Here is an 18773-nt window from a genome sequence, read left to right on the forward strand (position 1 = left end):
CTGAGATGCGAGTCTCTGCTCACGCTTCGCCCTTCCAGGAAGGGAAGTGTCAGGCAGAGAGACTTCCTCCCTCTCAGGTCACAGCCAGGGTGAGGTTGGGGTGGGGGGTTCCCAAGAAACTGATGGGACAAACCATTTGTTCCAAGTATGAAAAGATGGTGCTTTGTTCTCGGTCAAAGCCAGCTGGAGAACGAGAGGCAGGGAGAAATGTCTTATCGAAACAAATCTTTCCTTAATTCCAGACTCCTTTTCTGGGGAGAGTTCACCAGGCATCTCTGCCACCGCCCAGAGCCCAGCTGTCCTGAGCTGCAGATGGTCTGTGCTATGTCTGGGGGGATCCCCGGTAGGGCCTCCGGGGGGGAACACCTAGGACTTGCTGAGTGCGAGAATGCCCCCCTCCTGTGGGATGTGTCCTTGAACCTGGGCGAGCTTACTCTCGAAGGACTTGAGGCAGTTGCTGAGCTGTATCCGCTGTCACTCAAGGATCCCGAAGCTTGTCCAAGCCTGATTTTCCCTCCATCTCACCAAGGTGTGAGGGTTGGAATAGGGCAGAGGAAGAAAAGTGAGGCTCAAATCCAGGCAGGTCTGGCTTTCCATCCTGCCCTTGCCACTTGCCGTGACCTTTGGCATGTGACTTACATCTTTCTGAATGTCAGTATTCCTCTCTGTAAAAGGGGGATAATGATGGTCTCTTGACCGCTGTTGTGAAGGTTAAACCAGACAGCATATGATAAGGTTTTGATACAATATATATGATGATATCAATTCATTCTTCCGTTTGCTATTCCAGTGAACCATCTAGTGATACTTCTTGGGGCAGGGGCCCACTGTCTCCTAGGTGATATGAGGGAAGTAGGGGTGCAAGACCCCAAGCTTCTCTTACTCTGGTCCATACTCTTCAAACCCGAGGCAGTTCCACAGGTTTGGGGTCCCTCCAGGGACTCCTCTTAGGAAATTGTCCTGATTCCTGAAAAGCTGGTTGATCTCAAATCTACCTCTTCTAAGATGTCAGAAAGTCACAATAGTCCACTGATTTTGCCACCAGCTCATCTATAAAGATCTGGCTTATCTGGGGACTGGTCAGACCTTCAAGGGTGGTCCTGCCCTGATGTGGACACTCCCCTGTGCCTAGGCACATCTAAACTGGACACAGCGCCTCAGTTCTTCCCAGGTCTGCTGGTATTCATAGGGTGGCGGCTCACAGGACCCTCAGGAGCTCAGCCAGCAGTGCTCATTGGAATTAATGTCTAGGCCTCTTCAACTTCCTAGATGCCAGAATCCAGCCATGTTAGTTTAGATCTGGAAAGACTGACTGTCCATGGTCCCTATCATCAGTGCTGTGCTCTTGGCTCCTGGTGTTGCTCTGTGGAGTCTTCATGGCTCAAGATGGCTGCTTGAGCTCCAGTCATCACATCTGTGCTCTACTCTCTTCCTAGGGAGCTTTGCAACCAGAGCAACCATTACTGAGCCATACCTCATTGATATGTATGGGAGTTTTGAACATGTCTACAAGTTCTGTGACACTCGTATCTTTAGAAAGTTATGCCTTCTTGATATGTGCAGTGGTTTTAAGTGTGTCTACTACAAATTCTATGACACACCTATATAGAAAGCTAGTGGTCTGTGTCCCCTTCCCCTGGAGATGGGCCAGTATTTGTGTCTCACCCGGACCCAATAAAATGCAACGGAAGAGAGGCAGCATGACTCAGATCAGAAAAGTCATGCAGCTACCAGCTGGTACCCTAAGGACACTGGCTCCTAGGAAGTCTCACAGGCCAGAACCGTCTTGCTGAAAAGGCACACCATTGATAGAAAGACCACTGGGTGGGAATCAGAGGGCCCAATGCCAGCTGAGTGGCTTTCTCTCTTTAGTCTGTCAGAGGGGCGTAGTTGGGGGAAGTAGAGCCCGCCGTTAAAGGGTGGGGGCTCTGGAGCCTAAGTGCTGGGATTCGCATGCTGTTTGGTCCACTCACTGGCTGTGTGTCCTCACACAGGCCGCCGTGCAAAGCGATTAATACTAGCTCCTACCTCATAGAACTGACATGAAAATTAAATTGACTAATACCCGTGACAGGCCTAGAACCACGTCTCACTCAATACTTCCTTAGTTTATTTACTTCATAGCACTGATAATTTCCTGGAATTATTGTGTTTCCTCATTTGTGGTTCTCTCTCCTCTAGCATGTGAGGGTACAGGGCAGGCCAGAGCAGGCACCACATGTACCATCCTCACTGCTGTGGCCCCACCAGCTGAAAGAGTACCAGGCACACAGCAGGGTCATGTATCAGTTTAGATCGGTTTTGGCCGTATGTAACGAATGCACTCATGACAATAGTTGTTTTGAAAGGTAGCAGTTTATCTGCCTTTCATGAGGCAGGTAGGTATGCAGCCTAGGGAAAGTTTTATGGCGCTATCATTGTCAGCGGCCCAAACTCCTTCCACTTAGTTACTCTACTAGGCTTAGTGTGTCTGCTTCATGGTCCAAGAAGGTTGCTTGAGCTCCAGCCATCACAACTGAATTCTGCATTAAGAACAAGGAAGCCCAAACATGTGTATTAATTCTCTTTTAAGGAAACTTTCCAGCAGTCCCACACAATAACTCAGCTTTCATCTCATTGACTTGATCTTACAAAGTGGTTACAGCTAACTCCAAGGCAGGCTGGGAAATTTAATCCTTTGGAAATTTAATCCACATGCCATTATTCCCGGTAAAAGTCAGGGTCCTAAGGGAGAGGTGGCACTATTGAGAAGAAGCTAGCAGTGCTCAGTAATTTTCGATCAGACAGATAAATGGTTCAGGGGCCTCAGCCCTTTCCACCTGAGCCCTGGGGAGTCCCACTGAACTGAAAGCCAGTTGACCTGTAATTTGCGCAGGTCCTACCTATGCAAGGCTGTGACCACTGCCTGACGGATTGAGAGTCTGAAGGTGGAAGGCTGGCTCAGGTGAGAGGGAGGCGCCAGGCAGAAGCAGCCCCTCTTCAACCTGTGGCATTGCCCCGCTCACTTCACAGGCAGGCCCCGCATCCCCGCCAGAGCAGCCCCCGAGCCGGGAAGGGATGACTGGCTGACAATGAGGCTGTCCCTGGGCAGCCAAGGACAGGGCTGACCTGTCTCATTTGCACCTCCCAGGACTTCATCTGCTTGCTTACCAGTGGTTCGCACCAGCTGCCACCCAGGATGCAAAATGGACCTTGCAGCATGGTCAGTGCCAGTGTCAGCAGTCTGGGGGTGGTGGAGGGGGCAGAGGCGCCAGATGACAAGTGGAGAATTTCAGGCCCAGGAGTCAGACATCCTACTCAGCCTCTTGGATCCCAGGAGCCCTGCTCTCACCTCCACACCTCCCTGCCTCCCGGGTGGAGCATCATCTGAGAAGGTTGGTCTAAGGAGGATTCCAGAAGCAGGTGCCAAGTCACAAGCTTCTGCTTCTGAACGGGGAGAGCAGGGAGCCAGATTTGGGCAAATCTAGGCCAGGTTGGCACATGCTGAGCAGACAGACTCAGGACATTTTCCTCCTCAGCTGCTCTCTGTGCTTGCAGACGCCTTTGGCCCTCTGCCCTCCCAGCCTCCCGTGGTGATGCTGAAGCCCCACAGACCACGACCCCAGGCTTGGAGCTGAATCCTCTGGGTGCCAGGAGCAAAGGGCTTCCCAAGATCTCAGTCTCCTTAGTGCTCAGGCATAAAAGGTGCACATCCAGCACTTTCCGTCGTGGCGCAGCGGAAGTGAATCTGACTGGTATCCGTGAGGATGAGGGTTTGATCCCTGGCCTCGCTTAGTGGGTTGGGGATCCAGTGTTACTTTAGAGCTGTGGTGTAGGTCAGACATGGCTCGGATCTGGCATTGCTGTGGCTGTGGTGTAGACTGGCAGCTCCATCTCTGATTCAACCCCTAGCCTGGGAACCTCTATATGCCAAGAGTGCGGCCCTAAAAAGCAAATTAAAAAAAATAAATAAATAAAAACAAAATGTGCATAGCCCCCGGCCCCCAGTCAACACCAACACAGTTCTCTTCAGAACCCTAGCCTGGAGGGGGCGCCGGTGAGGTGCAGAACGGAGAATTCTTCACCTGTTCTGGAAGACGGCTGACCGGTGCCGTGCACCTGACACCTATTACCCTATTTCATCTTCCCCATCCTATGAAGTAAGAGACCATTGTTATTTTTCCATTTTACAGATGAAGAAACCGAGGCTGGAAAGCAGAAGATCCTCATGCTGATTTTGTGTCAGCCAACCAAACGTGCAGCCTGTTTTCATTTCGTTGGGGCCTTTCTTGTGACTAGGAGTTATTTTTTTGTAAAGGCTTATCTTTGGCTTAGGAAAAAAAGTAGTTCTGTCCTATAGGCATTTCTGGATTTCCCTTCAATACACGACTTTTCATGAGAAGAGGTGCAGAAAAAGCTGGGGTTGTTTGAGAGAGAACAGAATCCCCTACTGGTGTGTTTTGGGAAGACAGATGAGTCCCTGGAGTTTTGCATCATTGAATCATGCCATGTCCCACCTACTGAGGGCTAACCATGTAAGAGACACACCAAACACTCCACGATGACGGCATTGCATCCTCCGGTCCCTGCGGGTGGACCTCATTGTGCCTTTTCCCATCTTGTCCCTGAGGTCGCTAAGGCTCATCTCTGCCCCAAATCACATGCTTCATAAAAGGCAGAACCAGCTCTAAAAGAGGGTCAGCACACCCTGGCCCACGAGCCAAACCCAACCAGCCTCCTATTTTTGTGTGGCTCATGAGCTAAGAATAGTTTTCACACTTTTAAATGACTGGAAAAAAAAATCAGAAGCTGAATATTCCGCAACTCATAAAAATTATATGAAATTCAAATTTCACTGTCCATAAATAAAGTGTTCATGGAACACAGCCAGGCCCCTTCATTTACATACTGTCTGCCGCTGCTTTCGAGTAGCTGCCGCGGCGGCTGCATGGCTCACAAAGCCTAAAATATTTACTACCTGGCCCTTTACAGGAAAGGTTTGCCTATCCCTGCTCTAAAGACCCAACAGGATCTTAACCCTTGTTCCAGTTTCCAAGGAAGCTCCAAGGCCGGCGTCAGACCGCTGGGCCCCAGGGTTTCCAGACCCTCCTACCCCTCGGAATAAGGCCAGACAAGCCATCTAAGTCACCCAACCTCTCTGGGGCTTCACTGACAAATACACATCATCCCCAGGCCCTGCCCAGCTCCACAGATTGACTGACGATGAAAACGAGATAATGTATGTGACAGCATTTTGCAATTGGAAAGCCCTCTACAGAAATGGGGAGATTCCCACCGTTTTTGATTCTGAGGAAGGAGGTCTGGCATGAGGAGAAGAAGCCGGTTTGGGAGAGGGTGTTCTGCCTTGCTTTTGCATGACTCATTCATGTAAGAGACCAAACCTGCTAGAAATGGCCTTTGGCAGAAGCCCTGTGCCCCTCGCCAATCTAGCGGTGTCTTTGGCCCTGCAGGGAGGACTCACCCGTCAAGCATGCCTGTCTGGGGCCAGTGATTCTGCCCCAGAGAAATGGCCTTGCTGGCCTTTCCAGGTTTGGCTGCTTCCCAAGGAGTGGGCTTCTTCCTTGGGGGAATCTCAAAGTGCGAGGAATACGCACCTGTCCCCACATCCGCCCTCTTCTTTCTGCTCACTGATGTGCTAGAGATGGCAGAGATTCATTTCTGTGTTTATTCCAAACTTGTTAAGACATTGGTTTAAATATTTATTTCCGGACCAGGCTACCATTAAACCCTATGGGGTATTTCCATAGGGTGAACAGTTAGTTGATAATTGGATCAACTAAAACCTCAGGAAGGTCCTCCAATGTGCCGAGGGGGGAAATAGAGTAAGTAGATCCATGATCCCCAGAGGAAGACGATCTGAGGGGCCACAAGGGGAGGCTCAGAGGGTGAAATTGAATCTGGTGCGGTGCTGTCACCACTGTACTGAACAAGCCCTATTTTTCAAGATGTCTAAGAAAGTGAAAGTGGAGGGGAAGGTACAGCGAGAGTTCCCAAAGCATGGAATAGCTGTATTATTGTTATTGGTTAATTTACAGCATTGTGCCAATTTCTGCTATCCAGCAAAGTGACTCAGTTATGCATATACACACCTTCTTTCTGATATTCTTTCCCATCAGGGCCTATCTCAGATTGGATATAATTCCCTGTGCTATACGGTAAGATCTTCTTTCTTTTTTTTTTTTTTTGTCTTTTCTAGGGCCGCACCCACGGCATATGGAGATTCCCAGGCTAGGGGTCCAATCGGAGCCATAGCCCCTGGCCTATACCAGAGCCACAGCAAGGCGGGATCTGAGCCACGTCTGTGACCCACACCACAGCTCATGGTAACGCCGGATCCTTAACCCACTGAGCAAGGCCAGAGATCGAACCTGCAATCTCATGGTTCCTAGTCGGATTCATTAACCACTGAGCCACGATGGGAACTCTGAGGGATCTTGTTTTCTAAATGTAATAGTTTGCACCTACTAACTCCAAAGTCCCAGTCCATCCCATTCCCTCCTTGCCTCCACCCTGGAATAGCTTTGTCATAGACAAGGGCCAGGGTGTGAGGCACATCTCGAGTGAGAAGGGATGTTTGGAGCTGTTGCCTGGTAATTCTGGGCGGGGTCCACTGCTGCAATGAACCCTTTCCCACTTACAGGAAACCTGCTGTCTTGGGGGCTCTCAACCCCAAAGCCACCCTGGAACCCAACAGCAGCCCTGCTCTCCTGCACCCCCGCCTGCCCAAGTGCCCCTGCTGGCACCGTGGATGCCTGATGCTCAGCCCATCTTTTAAAAGTGCGAGGCAAACAAAACTGTGTGCAGAATTGAATGTTTATTTCCACCATCTGCGTGGCAATACAAGTTCAAGTTATAATGGCATCCGCTCTCCATCAGTATTAGGGAACGGTTTAAACAGCCACAGCCATTTACTGATTATAAGCACACACTAAAAAAAAGGCGGCAAGTGGCATGTGGCCCTGCACCTGCTGCCTTTGTGTGTGTCAGTCAATTTCATGCCTAGGAAGCACTGGGCTCCGTGGGGACGGCTATAGAAGCAGTTTGCTTGGTTGTGGGCTTTTTCTCTTTTTTTTCCTGGGGAGCAGCATAAACCAAGTTGGCCCCCAAATACACATTGCAAATAGATGGGAATAAATGGAAAATAGACAATGCTCATAAATGCAAACAAAAATGTTAAATCCCTAATGTTGAAAGGTTCATTTGCTTAAAATTAGCAGATTAACAGTAAAGAGTCGTGGGGTTTTTTTTTGGGGGGGGGTGTTACTGGCTTTCAAGAAAAGTTAGGAGGAGTCATGTGCAAAAAGGCTCCTACTGCCCACACGCCATCACTGCCACCCACCCACTTTCACCCAGGAAGGTTTCAAGCCACCAGACAATGAGAAATAGGGCATAAACTGGACATGGTAAGGGCAGGCTTGGGAAATTGAAGGCACAAAGAGAAATTGATGCATTTTATAGGGGAACAAAGGAAAATTTACCCCACGGCTGTGAAAATGTTTTCTGGATCAACTGTTTATCTTGCAAAGGGTTTCTTCACCTCCTTCACAGCTGCCTCCGCCCTGTCCTGGGCCTGTTGATGGCTCTAGCCTCCAAGATCTGCCTTGGTTCCGACCTTAATTAGCTGTGTGACTTCGGGTACTCGGTCATTCTCGAAAGCTGCTTTCTTACTGGGGAAGCTTAAAAGGGGGCGCTTCCTAAGACCAATTTGTTTCCTGAGAGTTTGGGAGCTCACATTGCTGGGTTAACTTCTGCAAGGAGAGGTTTTGCTTTTGTTCTGTTCCATTTGTTTGTTTGTTTTAAGGGGGCGGGGCTTGGGGGTGCTGGACAGCTTTCTAACTAAAAGTACCTTCTACCTTTATGGTGTGAAGGACCTATTCGTTGCCCATGAACAAATTTTTTGGAGCGGGGAGTGTGGAAAAACACTCCCTCAGTTTTTATCTGGTCAAAAGCTCTGCGTACTTCTTAAAAGTTCCTGTCTCTCTAATGTGGTCCATGAGACACATCAGGCCTTCTTCCCATCCGAGCATCAGACTCAATTCCTCTGATTTATCCTAGCGGCCCTGTCTGCCTCCTTTTTCCTCTGAAAACGGATTCTGAGGTGGTACCTTGCTGCTCATTGAGCCTGGCTGGCTGGAGCCCAACACAATGGCTCAACTAGCCATCAGTACATTTATTTGGAATAAGGGTTCCCTCTCTATAGCTAGAACGATCACCCACACCGCCTTCTAAGCCTAATTGAATTTGGGTTCTGAGCCTAGTTAAGGACATGGGCATTGAAACTGAATTTACATCAGAGTGTGGACTGAAGTCCATTTCTTATGACTTCTTATGAAGCAGGTCAAAAGGGAATTTCTCTAGCATCCTGGATCATCTTTCGGAGCCCATTCGGAATAGGAACACCCTCCATGAACCCAGTATTACGAATCCATGGGAAAGCTGTTAGAAAAGCACCACCTCGGGCCCTGTGAATCCCCCATCTCGGCTCTTGTCTAATTTCCTCCGGTTCCTCAAGCCACCTGTTTCTCGCCTCTTCTCCCTTTTCCACTAAAATCTACCCTTAGGGATCTTATTTGGATCATGACTCAAATGTAAAAAGAAAAGTAATTAGAGAAATGAACAACGACAGCATATTTGCTATCAAGATTATTGTCAGAGATACATATTGAAATGTGAGCTACACCTTGAAAGGCCTGAGATAGGCTTTAAAATAAGAGTGGTGCAAGTGAAACAGAACTGAACTTGAGAAGTGTCAAAGCTGAGTGATGAATAATACTGGGCCTCATTATATGGTTCTCTCTACTTTTGTCTATATTTGAAATTTTCTATTTTTTTACTAGCCCACTCTTACGGAAACATCTGATAAACTCATCCAAACCAACATGTCACGAACTGAGAAGGATAAAGAGTAGTGATCTATTTCTTGATGTATCTGCATTTTAACAGGAGAAAAAAAGGCCCAAGGCAAGGAAATGAGACCAACGCTGGCAAAAAAAGGTCAAAGGAGAGAGGAGGGAGGGAGGGGCCCAAGAGGAGAAAGGCCACTGGAACCAAGAGCTCTGAATCCAGTTCCAATATCAATTTTCTGTTATCTGACCTAATAGGCTGTAATAAAGACCCGGCCAACAAACACGTCTACATTTTAAAGAGACTGTTTCTGGGAGTTCCCGTCATGGTTTAGTAGAAACAAACCCGACTAAGATTCAAGAAGACTTGGGTTCCATTCCTGGCCTCACTTAGTGCCGAGGCCAGCTCAGCAGGATGGGGCTAAAGAATGGGTGCTATGGAATTTAAGGAAAAAGTTAACATAAAACAAGACACAGAGATATTTATCTTAAGTAAAGGTGGGAACCAGGGGACTCAAGGTCTCAGGGACCAAGGGCCCTGCCTCAAGAAACCACACTGCTTTTATTGTGCTCTTCAGATGAGATCAAGTGAGGAGTGGCTATGGGTGGATGATATAGGGTTTGCTTACTATTATATAAGTTCTTTTACTATTTTAAAAGCCACTTAGCTGGTAAAAGGTTAAGCTCTTACTCTGACTTCTAGGCACATAACAGTTCTTAAGCTTAAGTCATTTACTAGCACTGTGACTTTTTCAAGCAGGAAGATGGGATAAAGTAAGGCAAGAAGACGGGATACAGTAAAGAAGGTTTTCAAAGAAACATGTCTGCGACAACTTAGTGGGAATCTGGCATTGCCGTGAGCTGCAGGGTAGGTGGAAGATGTGGCTCGGATCCAGTGTTGCTGTGGCTGTGGTGTAGGCTGGCGGCTGTAGCTCCGATTTGACTCCTAGCCTGGGAACTTCCATATGCCTTGAGTGGGGCCCTAAAAAACAAAAAACAGCAACAACGAAAAAAGACCATTTCTGGTGCTATTTCATTGCAGATCTTTTCCAGTTTTTTTTTGTTATTGTCGTTAACTGCTACATAATAATAGCTACTATCCAGAGCACCTGCTGTTTACCTGACTCCTTGCTGTGTATTTTACCAACATGATTTCATTTGATCTTTATTTCTACTTTTTACAAGGTTAGGCCCATTTTACAGAAGAGTCAAAAGGAACATGTGCAATGTGACTCAACCTGGATGGCAGTCTGGCCCTTTAATTAGGTCATGTTGTAAAACCTCGAACGGAAACTCGTCCTGAAGGTTCACCAAGAGATTTACTCCTTCTCCGTATGTAGACCACTAACCAAAGGTGTGCTAAATCATTACGTCTTGCCAAATACTTTAAAATGGTAACTGGTATTTTTAAATTATAAAACAGCTAAAAATTCGATGCCAAACTAAAACCACATAATAGTAACTGACGACCAACAAAGTTTTATTAGGCTAACGAGCAATTCTAAGTTGGAATGGTATTATTTAAATAGTAGTAAGTGGGTGCACTCTGGGGTTTGGTAGGTCTGTTTGGAGCAAGAGGGGTGGGAGATGAAGGAGACTGGAAAGGTAGGTGGGGAGTGAGGCCCACCTTTTAAGCCACAGGCGAGGCTGGATTCTCCAGGAAACAGATGCTGAGCCAAGGTCAAGGGTACACAAGGTTTATGAGGAAATAACGTTTGTGGAGGAAAAGGAAGGTCAGGGTGGGTGATGCACTGGACTGTGATGCAGACCCCACAATGTTCAGCCCTGTGGCGGGCTTTGAGGCAAAGACTGGCTGTTATAGAGGCATCCTGAATTGGGTGGAAAGAGCCAGACCCCAGCACCTTAGAATTGTTCCTCACTCAAAAACTGAGGTTTGAGCTAACCTTGAGGGAGCAAACAGATGGGAGGTTGTCAGCTGAGTACACTCTTGCAGCCAGGCAGCAAGTCTATTTTTTTTTTTTTTTCCTTTTCTTTTCCACGCCTGTAGCTGTGGCATATGGAAGTTCCCAGGCTAGGGGTTAAATTAGAGCTGCAGCTGCTGGCCCATGCCACAGCCGCAGCAATGCCAGATCTGAACCACATCTGTGATCTATGCCACGACTTGCAGTAACGCCAGATACTTAACCGACTGAGTGAGGCTAGGGATCGAACCCACATTCTCATGGATACCAGTCAGGATCTTAACCCACTGGGCCACAATGGGAACTCCAGCAAGTCTTTTCTTGACAGAAGATCAAAGCATGACCTCTTTGTGTCTGCCACATCAAGTAGGATATTTGGAGCTTTGGACTACAAGCAATAGAAAACCACTGAATAGATTCAATCAGACATGATGGGATTTCATCCATAGTTTTTATATTTAATAACACCTACTGAATCATTCATATGACAAATATGTGTCTATTATGTGCCAGATGGTGTTTAGGTACTTGGGATATGTGGGGGGACAAAGATCTTGCTCTGTAGGAGCTTATGTTCTAGCCAGAGGGAGTGAGAACAACTGAACATAATAAAATACATAAGTTACACAGTCAGCTAGACCTTCGCCCTTCACTGTGGTCCATGGGCCAACAGCATCAGTGTCACCTGTAAAACACTAGCCTCACCCCAGGATGACGGAATTCAAATCTGCATTTTAATAAGAACCCCATGTGATTTTCAGACACACTAATACTGAGGCTCCACTTTCACTTTTAAGAAAAATTTTAAATAAAACAGAGGAGATAACTACCAGTATTAAAAACGGTCATCCGGGCAGACCTCACTGGAGAGGGAAACTTGGATTAAAAGCATAAAGGAGGTCCAGGCCTGAAAAAAAAAAAAAAAAAAAAAAAGCATAAAGGAGGGGAATCAGCCAAGCATCTGGGTTGAGATGTTCCCAGGCAGAGGAAAATAGCTAGACTGGAGGCTCTGAGGCAATGGCACCAAGAGTGTTGGAGGAACAGCAAGATGGCCAGTTTGGGTGGACGGGGAAAGGATGAAGAGTCGGAAGAGTCGGGAAGATGAAGGGGTGGGGGTAGAATGGCCAGATGCTGTAGGATCACTGGGGACACAGCAAGGATTCTGGCTTATTCTCAGGGATAAGAGGAGTCACTACAAGAGTTAGAGCAGATAAGGGATTGTGATACATGTTAACATGATCACCCTGGCTGTTGCATTGAAAATGGACTGCAATGGGGTATGATTAGAGAGCAGGGAAATTTGGGGGGGGGGGAGGTGTGGACAGGGGTAGCAGGGGAGGAGGTGAGAAACAGTTTCATTCTAGGTAACACTTTAAGGTAGATCTAACATGATTTCTTGATGGGTTAGATGTGGGAAGTGAGAAAGAGAGGACAAGAAGATACTTATGGAATATTACTCAGCCATTAAAAAGAATGAAATAATGGCATTTGCAGCAACACCCATGGACCTAGACATTATCATGCTAAGTAAGTCAGAAAGACAAAGAGAAATACCATGATACCACATAACAGTGGAATCTAAAATATGACAAATATCAACATATCTATGAAAAAAAGATTCACAGATGTAGAGAACAGATGTGTAGTTGACAAGGGGGAGGGTATGTAGGGGAGGGAAGGACTGGGAGTTTGGGATTAGCAGAGGCAAACTATTATATATGTGCTGGATAAACAACAAGTTCCCACCCACTGTATAGCACAGAGAATTATATTCTATATCCTGAGATAAATCATAATAATATGAAGAACATATATGTATTTGTGTGTGGAAAAAAAAAAAAAGATAATCTCAAGGTGTTGAGCTCGGGAAAGAGTCTGCTGAAGATGTAAGTTTGGGAGCCATGATCAGTCATTCCACTACAAAGGCATTTAAGGATAGGACTAAATATAATAAACTGCTGTGCTTGTAGGTCTGCTGACTATACCAAAAACTTTGGCCAGGTAATACAACTGACGTGGAAGTCACAGTGAATGAACTTTCTCTGTATAGCTTTGCTGGGTTGTGATCTGAAATTTCAAGTACATAAAATAGTTCATGCACTATGAGTTATTTCTTTTAAAAAATTCTCAGATGTAAACACAAAGCAGCGAGAAACTCACAGAAATCAAAACAGAAAAACTCTGGAAAAAGAAAAAAAAAAAAGATGGTCATCTCAAATCAACTACAAACTTTTTTAACATCCACTGAGCTGAACAAAATTCATTGATGACTCCCTCTCAAAAAATTCTACTGATACACTAATGAATAAATTTAATTTTTAGAATTTAATTTAAATCTAATACAAACTGGTACATTACAGCTTTGTGCAGAACATTACAGCAGTTATTAACAGCAGGTACCATGTTTTAGGCACTGACTTAGTCACTTTATATATTACCGCATTTAACCCTCCATCTTCTAAGATTGTACTTATTTCACATAGAAAGTGAGATTCAGAAGAGGTTAAATATGTGAATTCACAAGGTAAGTTTCAGTGCAAAGATCTAATTCCAAATCAAATGAGAACTACCTGCGAAATTCAAACAGTGCAATTTAAAACTGAAATCTGCTAAAGAAGGAAATGATATTTGTAATTAAGGTGTTTCTTTTAGAAAAGATTAAATATCTCTAAGCCCCCAACTTTCTATAGTCAATAAATTCTTTGTTGTTGTTTTTTTTTCTTTTTTTTCTTTTTAGGGCTGCACCTGTGACATACGGAAGCTCCCAGGCTAGGGGTCGATGAGAGCTACAGCTGCCGGCCTGCACCACAGCTACACAGGATCTGAGCCACGTCTGCGACCTACATCACAGCTCATGGCAACCCTAGATCCTTCACGCACTGAACAAGGCCAGAGATGGAACCTGCATCCTTATGAATACGAGTGAGATTTGTTTCTGACTGTACCACAACAGAATTCTGGCTTTCTTTTCTTTTAAATATTACAGCCTCTGCTCCCATGACTCATGATTCTCATAAAGTACACCTTTTCTTGCTGATTTCTAAGCAAGTTGATATTGATGATGGAATCAAAAAATGGACAAGTAATTTAGTCCGTTAGTTATCTGTACCTTCAGACTATCTGCAGCAATCATTAGGTAAAATAACAATGTACTGTCAATGATTCATTACAAATTTATTTCACATAATAAATTACACAATTCAGCTTTATTTTAAATACCCTACACCAAAAATATTTTTGGAAGCATCTCTTTCTTTTGATAAAACATATAGGTTAGCAGGCTGACATCGGTTTCAATTCTAAGAGCTAAAATCCTCCACAATTATACATTTAAATATAGACTTTCTTCACATTTCTCTAAAAGTCCAAGTTGACACAACTTGATAAAAACAAGACCATATAAACATTTTCAGATTTTGCTTAAGGCCTCAGACTGAATTGTAGAACATTAGGTGAGATACTATAAAGACATATTCATTAGCCTTGACCTCAGCATCTTATATGGGTACCTGTGCTAACGGCCAAAAAGAAAGTCAAAGGAAGGCACAAAAAGATGCAGTGGCTAAGTCTTAGACCTGCACAGTAAGGGTGGCTGTAAGTAACAAATGATCAACACAATGTGAAGGGCAAGGACAAAAACTGTTTACAGGAATGCTGTTTACTGTTAACTGTACATTCAATTGTTTTTATCAGATCATTCAGAGGGTACCAAACTTCTGAAATGATCACACTTCTGTGTATACAAACTTAGTTACAAAATACGGTCAGCTTCATGAATGCAAAACATGACAAACCTGTTTAAGGCTTGGTGGAAATTAGTACATCTTAGATAGTGGGGGACAGAAAACCCAACTTTTATTTGCACCAAAATGGATAAGTATTCAAAACATTTTCTGAGTGTATACTCAATGAGACTCATCAGGTTTTGCTGCTATTGTTAATGGTCGGCTATTTTCTTCTACGAAAGAACACAAGAATTTAGCTCACAATGGCTTACTAATTCAGTATTAAAAAAACAGCACTGGCTAAAAAATTATCTGTTTAATTTTAATTTTACTAAAACCTATCACAGCCATATAGTGTAAAAATAAAAGCACATCCTGGAGCTTAGGCTTCAATGACAGTTCTTCTTATGGTAGTTAAAGGGCAAAGTGTTAGAAAAAATTTATTTTGTATTTATATTTAAACTTACCATTCTGTTTATCAAGGGCCTATTGGCTGAGCACAACTGTATTCAATAATTCATATTCAGTCAAGCTGTCAACTAAAGCAAAAAGTTAAATAAAAAGATTTATAGTTGAACACAGAGTTCCTAAGGCCAGTATCACATATCACTCTCTGGTAGAGGGAGCATTTGGCAGCAGAGAAATTAAGAGCCAAATTGAGAATCAGATTTAAAATACCTTTCCCTGCTGTGTGTATCAGTAACTCGTTGGGGGTAGGGACCCAAAGACTATTTCACGTTCTTCAGCTTTCTTTTTTGGACAGACTACCACAGCCCAATGACTTTAAAAACCAAACTTCAAAATGCTACCTGATAGTCTTAAGAAAGGCAGCTGGATCATATAGAAGAGGTCATCTCAGGGAGTGACTGCAAAAGATATCATCTGTTGCCCCTCGACCACAGTGAGGGGACAACTAAGGCTTACCAATCGTCGCTAGCAAGTTAAGGAACTGTATGCACAGACTTTTTTATACCGCTATGTGGAAATGAGAGACAGCAAGTCAAAAGACGCTGGGTTAGGGACAAAGGAAAGTCTAAATATGCAGAACCCACAGCATCTCCTCAGAAATTCTCTTTCTTCTATGACCTCAAGGTTAAATTTAAACCAGTAGGAACAGAACTGGAATTCCAAAACCTCTTAAAAGAAAGGGCTGATAATTAAAAACTGCAGCTGATTTTATGCACCAGGAATGAAATGTTATAACATATCTATCACTCACATGTGGGTTCATGTAATTTATCTTCAATTAGAATCATTATCTATTCAGCAGCTGAAACCCAAGAACTGCTGATACACTACAGATGAGAAAACATTTGCCAGTCTCTTGGCTCTGGCCTCTCTTAAGCTAAATGGTGATCGCACAATACAGATCACTTGTTCTATCAAACAGTCTTGGCCGATGTGCTTGGTGGGCCACGCTGCACTGCCAGCGTCTACATCTGCAAAAGCCCTCCCTTCTCTTTCGCGGACTCAAGAGGGTCTACAGCAACTCCAGCTTTATCGGTGCTACAGTTCAGTCCCAAATTCACATAAAAAAACCTTATACGACTTTTTAACCCAGGATATACTTTTTCTGAAAGTATATAGCTGTTTAAAAACCCCAGATACTTCAAATATCTGAACCCCAAAGATACAATCATCTAAAAGTAACCTTTACCATATTTATAATTAAGTACTTTATCTCCACACGGTAGACTTCCAGGGTTGCCAAGCTCCTGCCTAATAGTCTAACTTACTTGTGGGAGTGGCAGCTGTCTGAGCTGACGTTTAACACAGTTCACGATGCCAAATCAATACAGAAAAAGCACAATCCAGAAATCAAGATGGCATTCTCCACCACAGTGTCTTCAAAAGTATGTTCAATGGGATGTCAAAAAGCATTTAATTTTTTAAAAAACCGGTTCCATCTTTGGATAAGGATACTTTCAAACTGGATTAGAAGGAATTCTTAGTGCCTTTAATAGGCCCAATAGGCAGGTCTGCAAAGTGCCCAAAGTATATTTGTCCACGGAACTTTTTATATCCAAGAGCAGCTCTTAGGAATAAATGCTCCACAAGAGCATGTCTTGAGAATTACAGCTTTGACAGTTCAGTGCCTTCAGAAACTTCACTAATTCCTTAGGCTATGAGACATCAATCTATTTCTTAAAATTAACAACAAAAATAATCGTTATGGCCAGTACGTCTGGAATTTGGGGTTCAGAAAGTAAGCATATGGGCAATGAGAAGGGAATACACCTGTTCATCATACTTATCATTTTTACCTCCCCAGCAAAAACATGCTCAGAATTCCCATGTTGGCCACTCTTGATGGCTGTGCAAAACACCTGAATATACAAAGACTGCTTAAAGCAAAAACACTGGAATAAAGTTTTCACTTTCCCAAATGGAAAAATGCACACATGCCACATAAACAATTTATAATTACATGTTTAGAACCAGCAACTTCAGTTATCACTTAAGAATCTGTATGCTGTATAGTTGGTACAATTTATAAAGGGATCTTCTTTGAAGTATGACTGAATGACTAAAATTGCTATGGAAAACTTCTCTTTCCTTGTGGAGTTTACTTTAGAGCAGTGTTTCTCAGCCTCGCACTACTGAGATGTGGGGCTGGGTAAATCTTTGTTTGGGGAAGCTGTCTTGTCCATTGCAGGATGTTGAACAGCACCTCTGGCCTCCACTCACTAGATGTTAACAGCACCCCACTAGTTTTGACAATCAAAAAGATCCCTAGATGTTGCCTAGATATAAGCAAAGCATCCCCAGTTAAGAATTGCTATTGAGTGAAATTAAAGCTTACACCTTGACTCTGCATTCCCGGGAAATGTCCATTTTAAAGACTTACTGTGACTTACATACACCAACAAAGATCTAGTAATTAATAGCATTAGAGATCCTTCTAAATTCTGTGTGGTCAGAAACATAAGCCATTTATGAATGACAGAGAACAGTCAAAGGAAGCAGTCTACATATTTCAAAGACAGTTAGAGGTAATGTGTAATTTTACTGCCAAATTAGTAAGAATTATCTGAATCATAGTGCTTAATTGGCAAATATTTAACAATTAGAAAAATGCTAATTGTATATTATAATCTGTTTAGGATGGTAATGGCTGAGGCGGTCTAAGAAGAAAAAATGTAACCATCATCAATAGCTAGCTCAGACCACATTCTATTCCTTGACCAATATTCTCCACAAAATTCTCAACTCAAAAATCTGAAGTCTCACAGTTAAATTGCTAGCTTATACTGTAGCCTCATCATTTATTTCAAATTATCAAAAAGAAACCCTTCACATGTCATCAAGAAGAATCATGATATGTGTCAAGAAGTACATTATCTAGTTTTAAAGCCATGTTTTCAATATCCACACCTTCAGTTTTGTCATAATTGTCAGCTCCAGATACCTTGCTCTCTTCATCTTGTTCTTTTCTTACTGTCTTTAAGCACTTGTCAAGTCTCTTTATGAACAAGTCCACATCCTGCATCTTCATTCCAATGGCTGATGCAGCATTGAGGTAAGCACAAGGGTAATTATTTGTATGTGACATAAAGCCTCTGAAAGTGTAGCCACTCACAGTTTGCACAGACCCGAGAGGCACAACCCTGAAAGGGAAAAGATTTACCAATTTAATATGTCCAGTTACGTTAACAGCATATCACCCAAACTCTAGGAGTCATAAACACCTTTACACCTTCAAAAAGGTAAAAAGAAAATTATTTGTTTTTATACCAAATATGGAAGCTGACTTCACATATACACACATTAATGGAATATTTAAAGTTTTAAGTCAAACCACTGATTAATGGCCATATACCACCTCAAGTAATAATTTGACAATGCAATCTAAGGTGTTTTTTTTTTAATTGTCTGTTGATGTGAAATCTTTTAACCTCTTGTCAAAAATTGTTTAGTAGAAGCATGTAAAGAAGGTACGTAGAGCAAGATACTTCCTTTCATTTTTCTCTGACCTTATCAGATATAAAATGAAAAATGAAATTCATTTCAAGCTGTATACATATAAAAGCAAACAGTATACTTCTCAAAGGTAGTACTTAAGAACTGCATAGGGTTTTTTTTGTTTGTTTTTTTTTTTAGTTTAGGGTAATTTTTCCTTAAAAACATTTTTGCTTAAACTTAGTAATGAAGATGACTTGTATTTCCAACACCATAATGTGACCACTGAAGACCATCTAACAAAGGAAAATAAAGACAAAAATTTGTACAGAGGGGCAATGAACTTTGTTTTTGTATATATATTAAAATAAACCAGATTCATA

At 43.5% G+C, this 18773-nt stretch overlaps 1 protein-coding gene across 3 annotated transcripts in view; it reads right to left on the reverse strand.

Moving 5' to 3' along the window:
* The window catches only part of SEPSECS (Sep (O-phosphoserine) tRNA:Sec (selenocysteine) tRNA synthase), a 64459-nt gene continuing 59097 nt past the window's right edge, over positions 13412-18773 (reverse strand). For 2 of the 3 annotated variants that reach the window (XM_013978560.2, XM_005666559.3), the window contains exon 11: positions 13412-18098. In XM_013978560.2, coding sequence (XP_013834014.1) covers positions 17795-18098 — 304 coding nt within the window. In that variant the 3' untranslated portion in view covers positions 13412-17794. The remainder of the gene's footprint in view (positions 18099-18773) is intronic. The other variant, XM_003356876.4, reaches the window with a different exon arrangement.

The sequence above is a fragment of the Sus scrofa genome, chromosome 8 (genome assembly GCF_000003025.6).
Source record: "Sus scrofa isolate TJ Tabasco breed Duroc chromosome 8, Sscrofa11.1, whole genome shotgun sequence".
NCBI lineage: Eukaryota > Metazoa > Chordata > Mammalia > Artiodactyla > Suidae > Sus > Sus scrofa.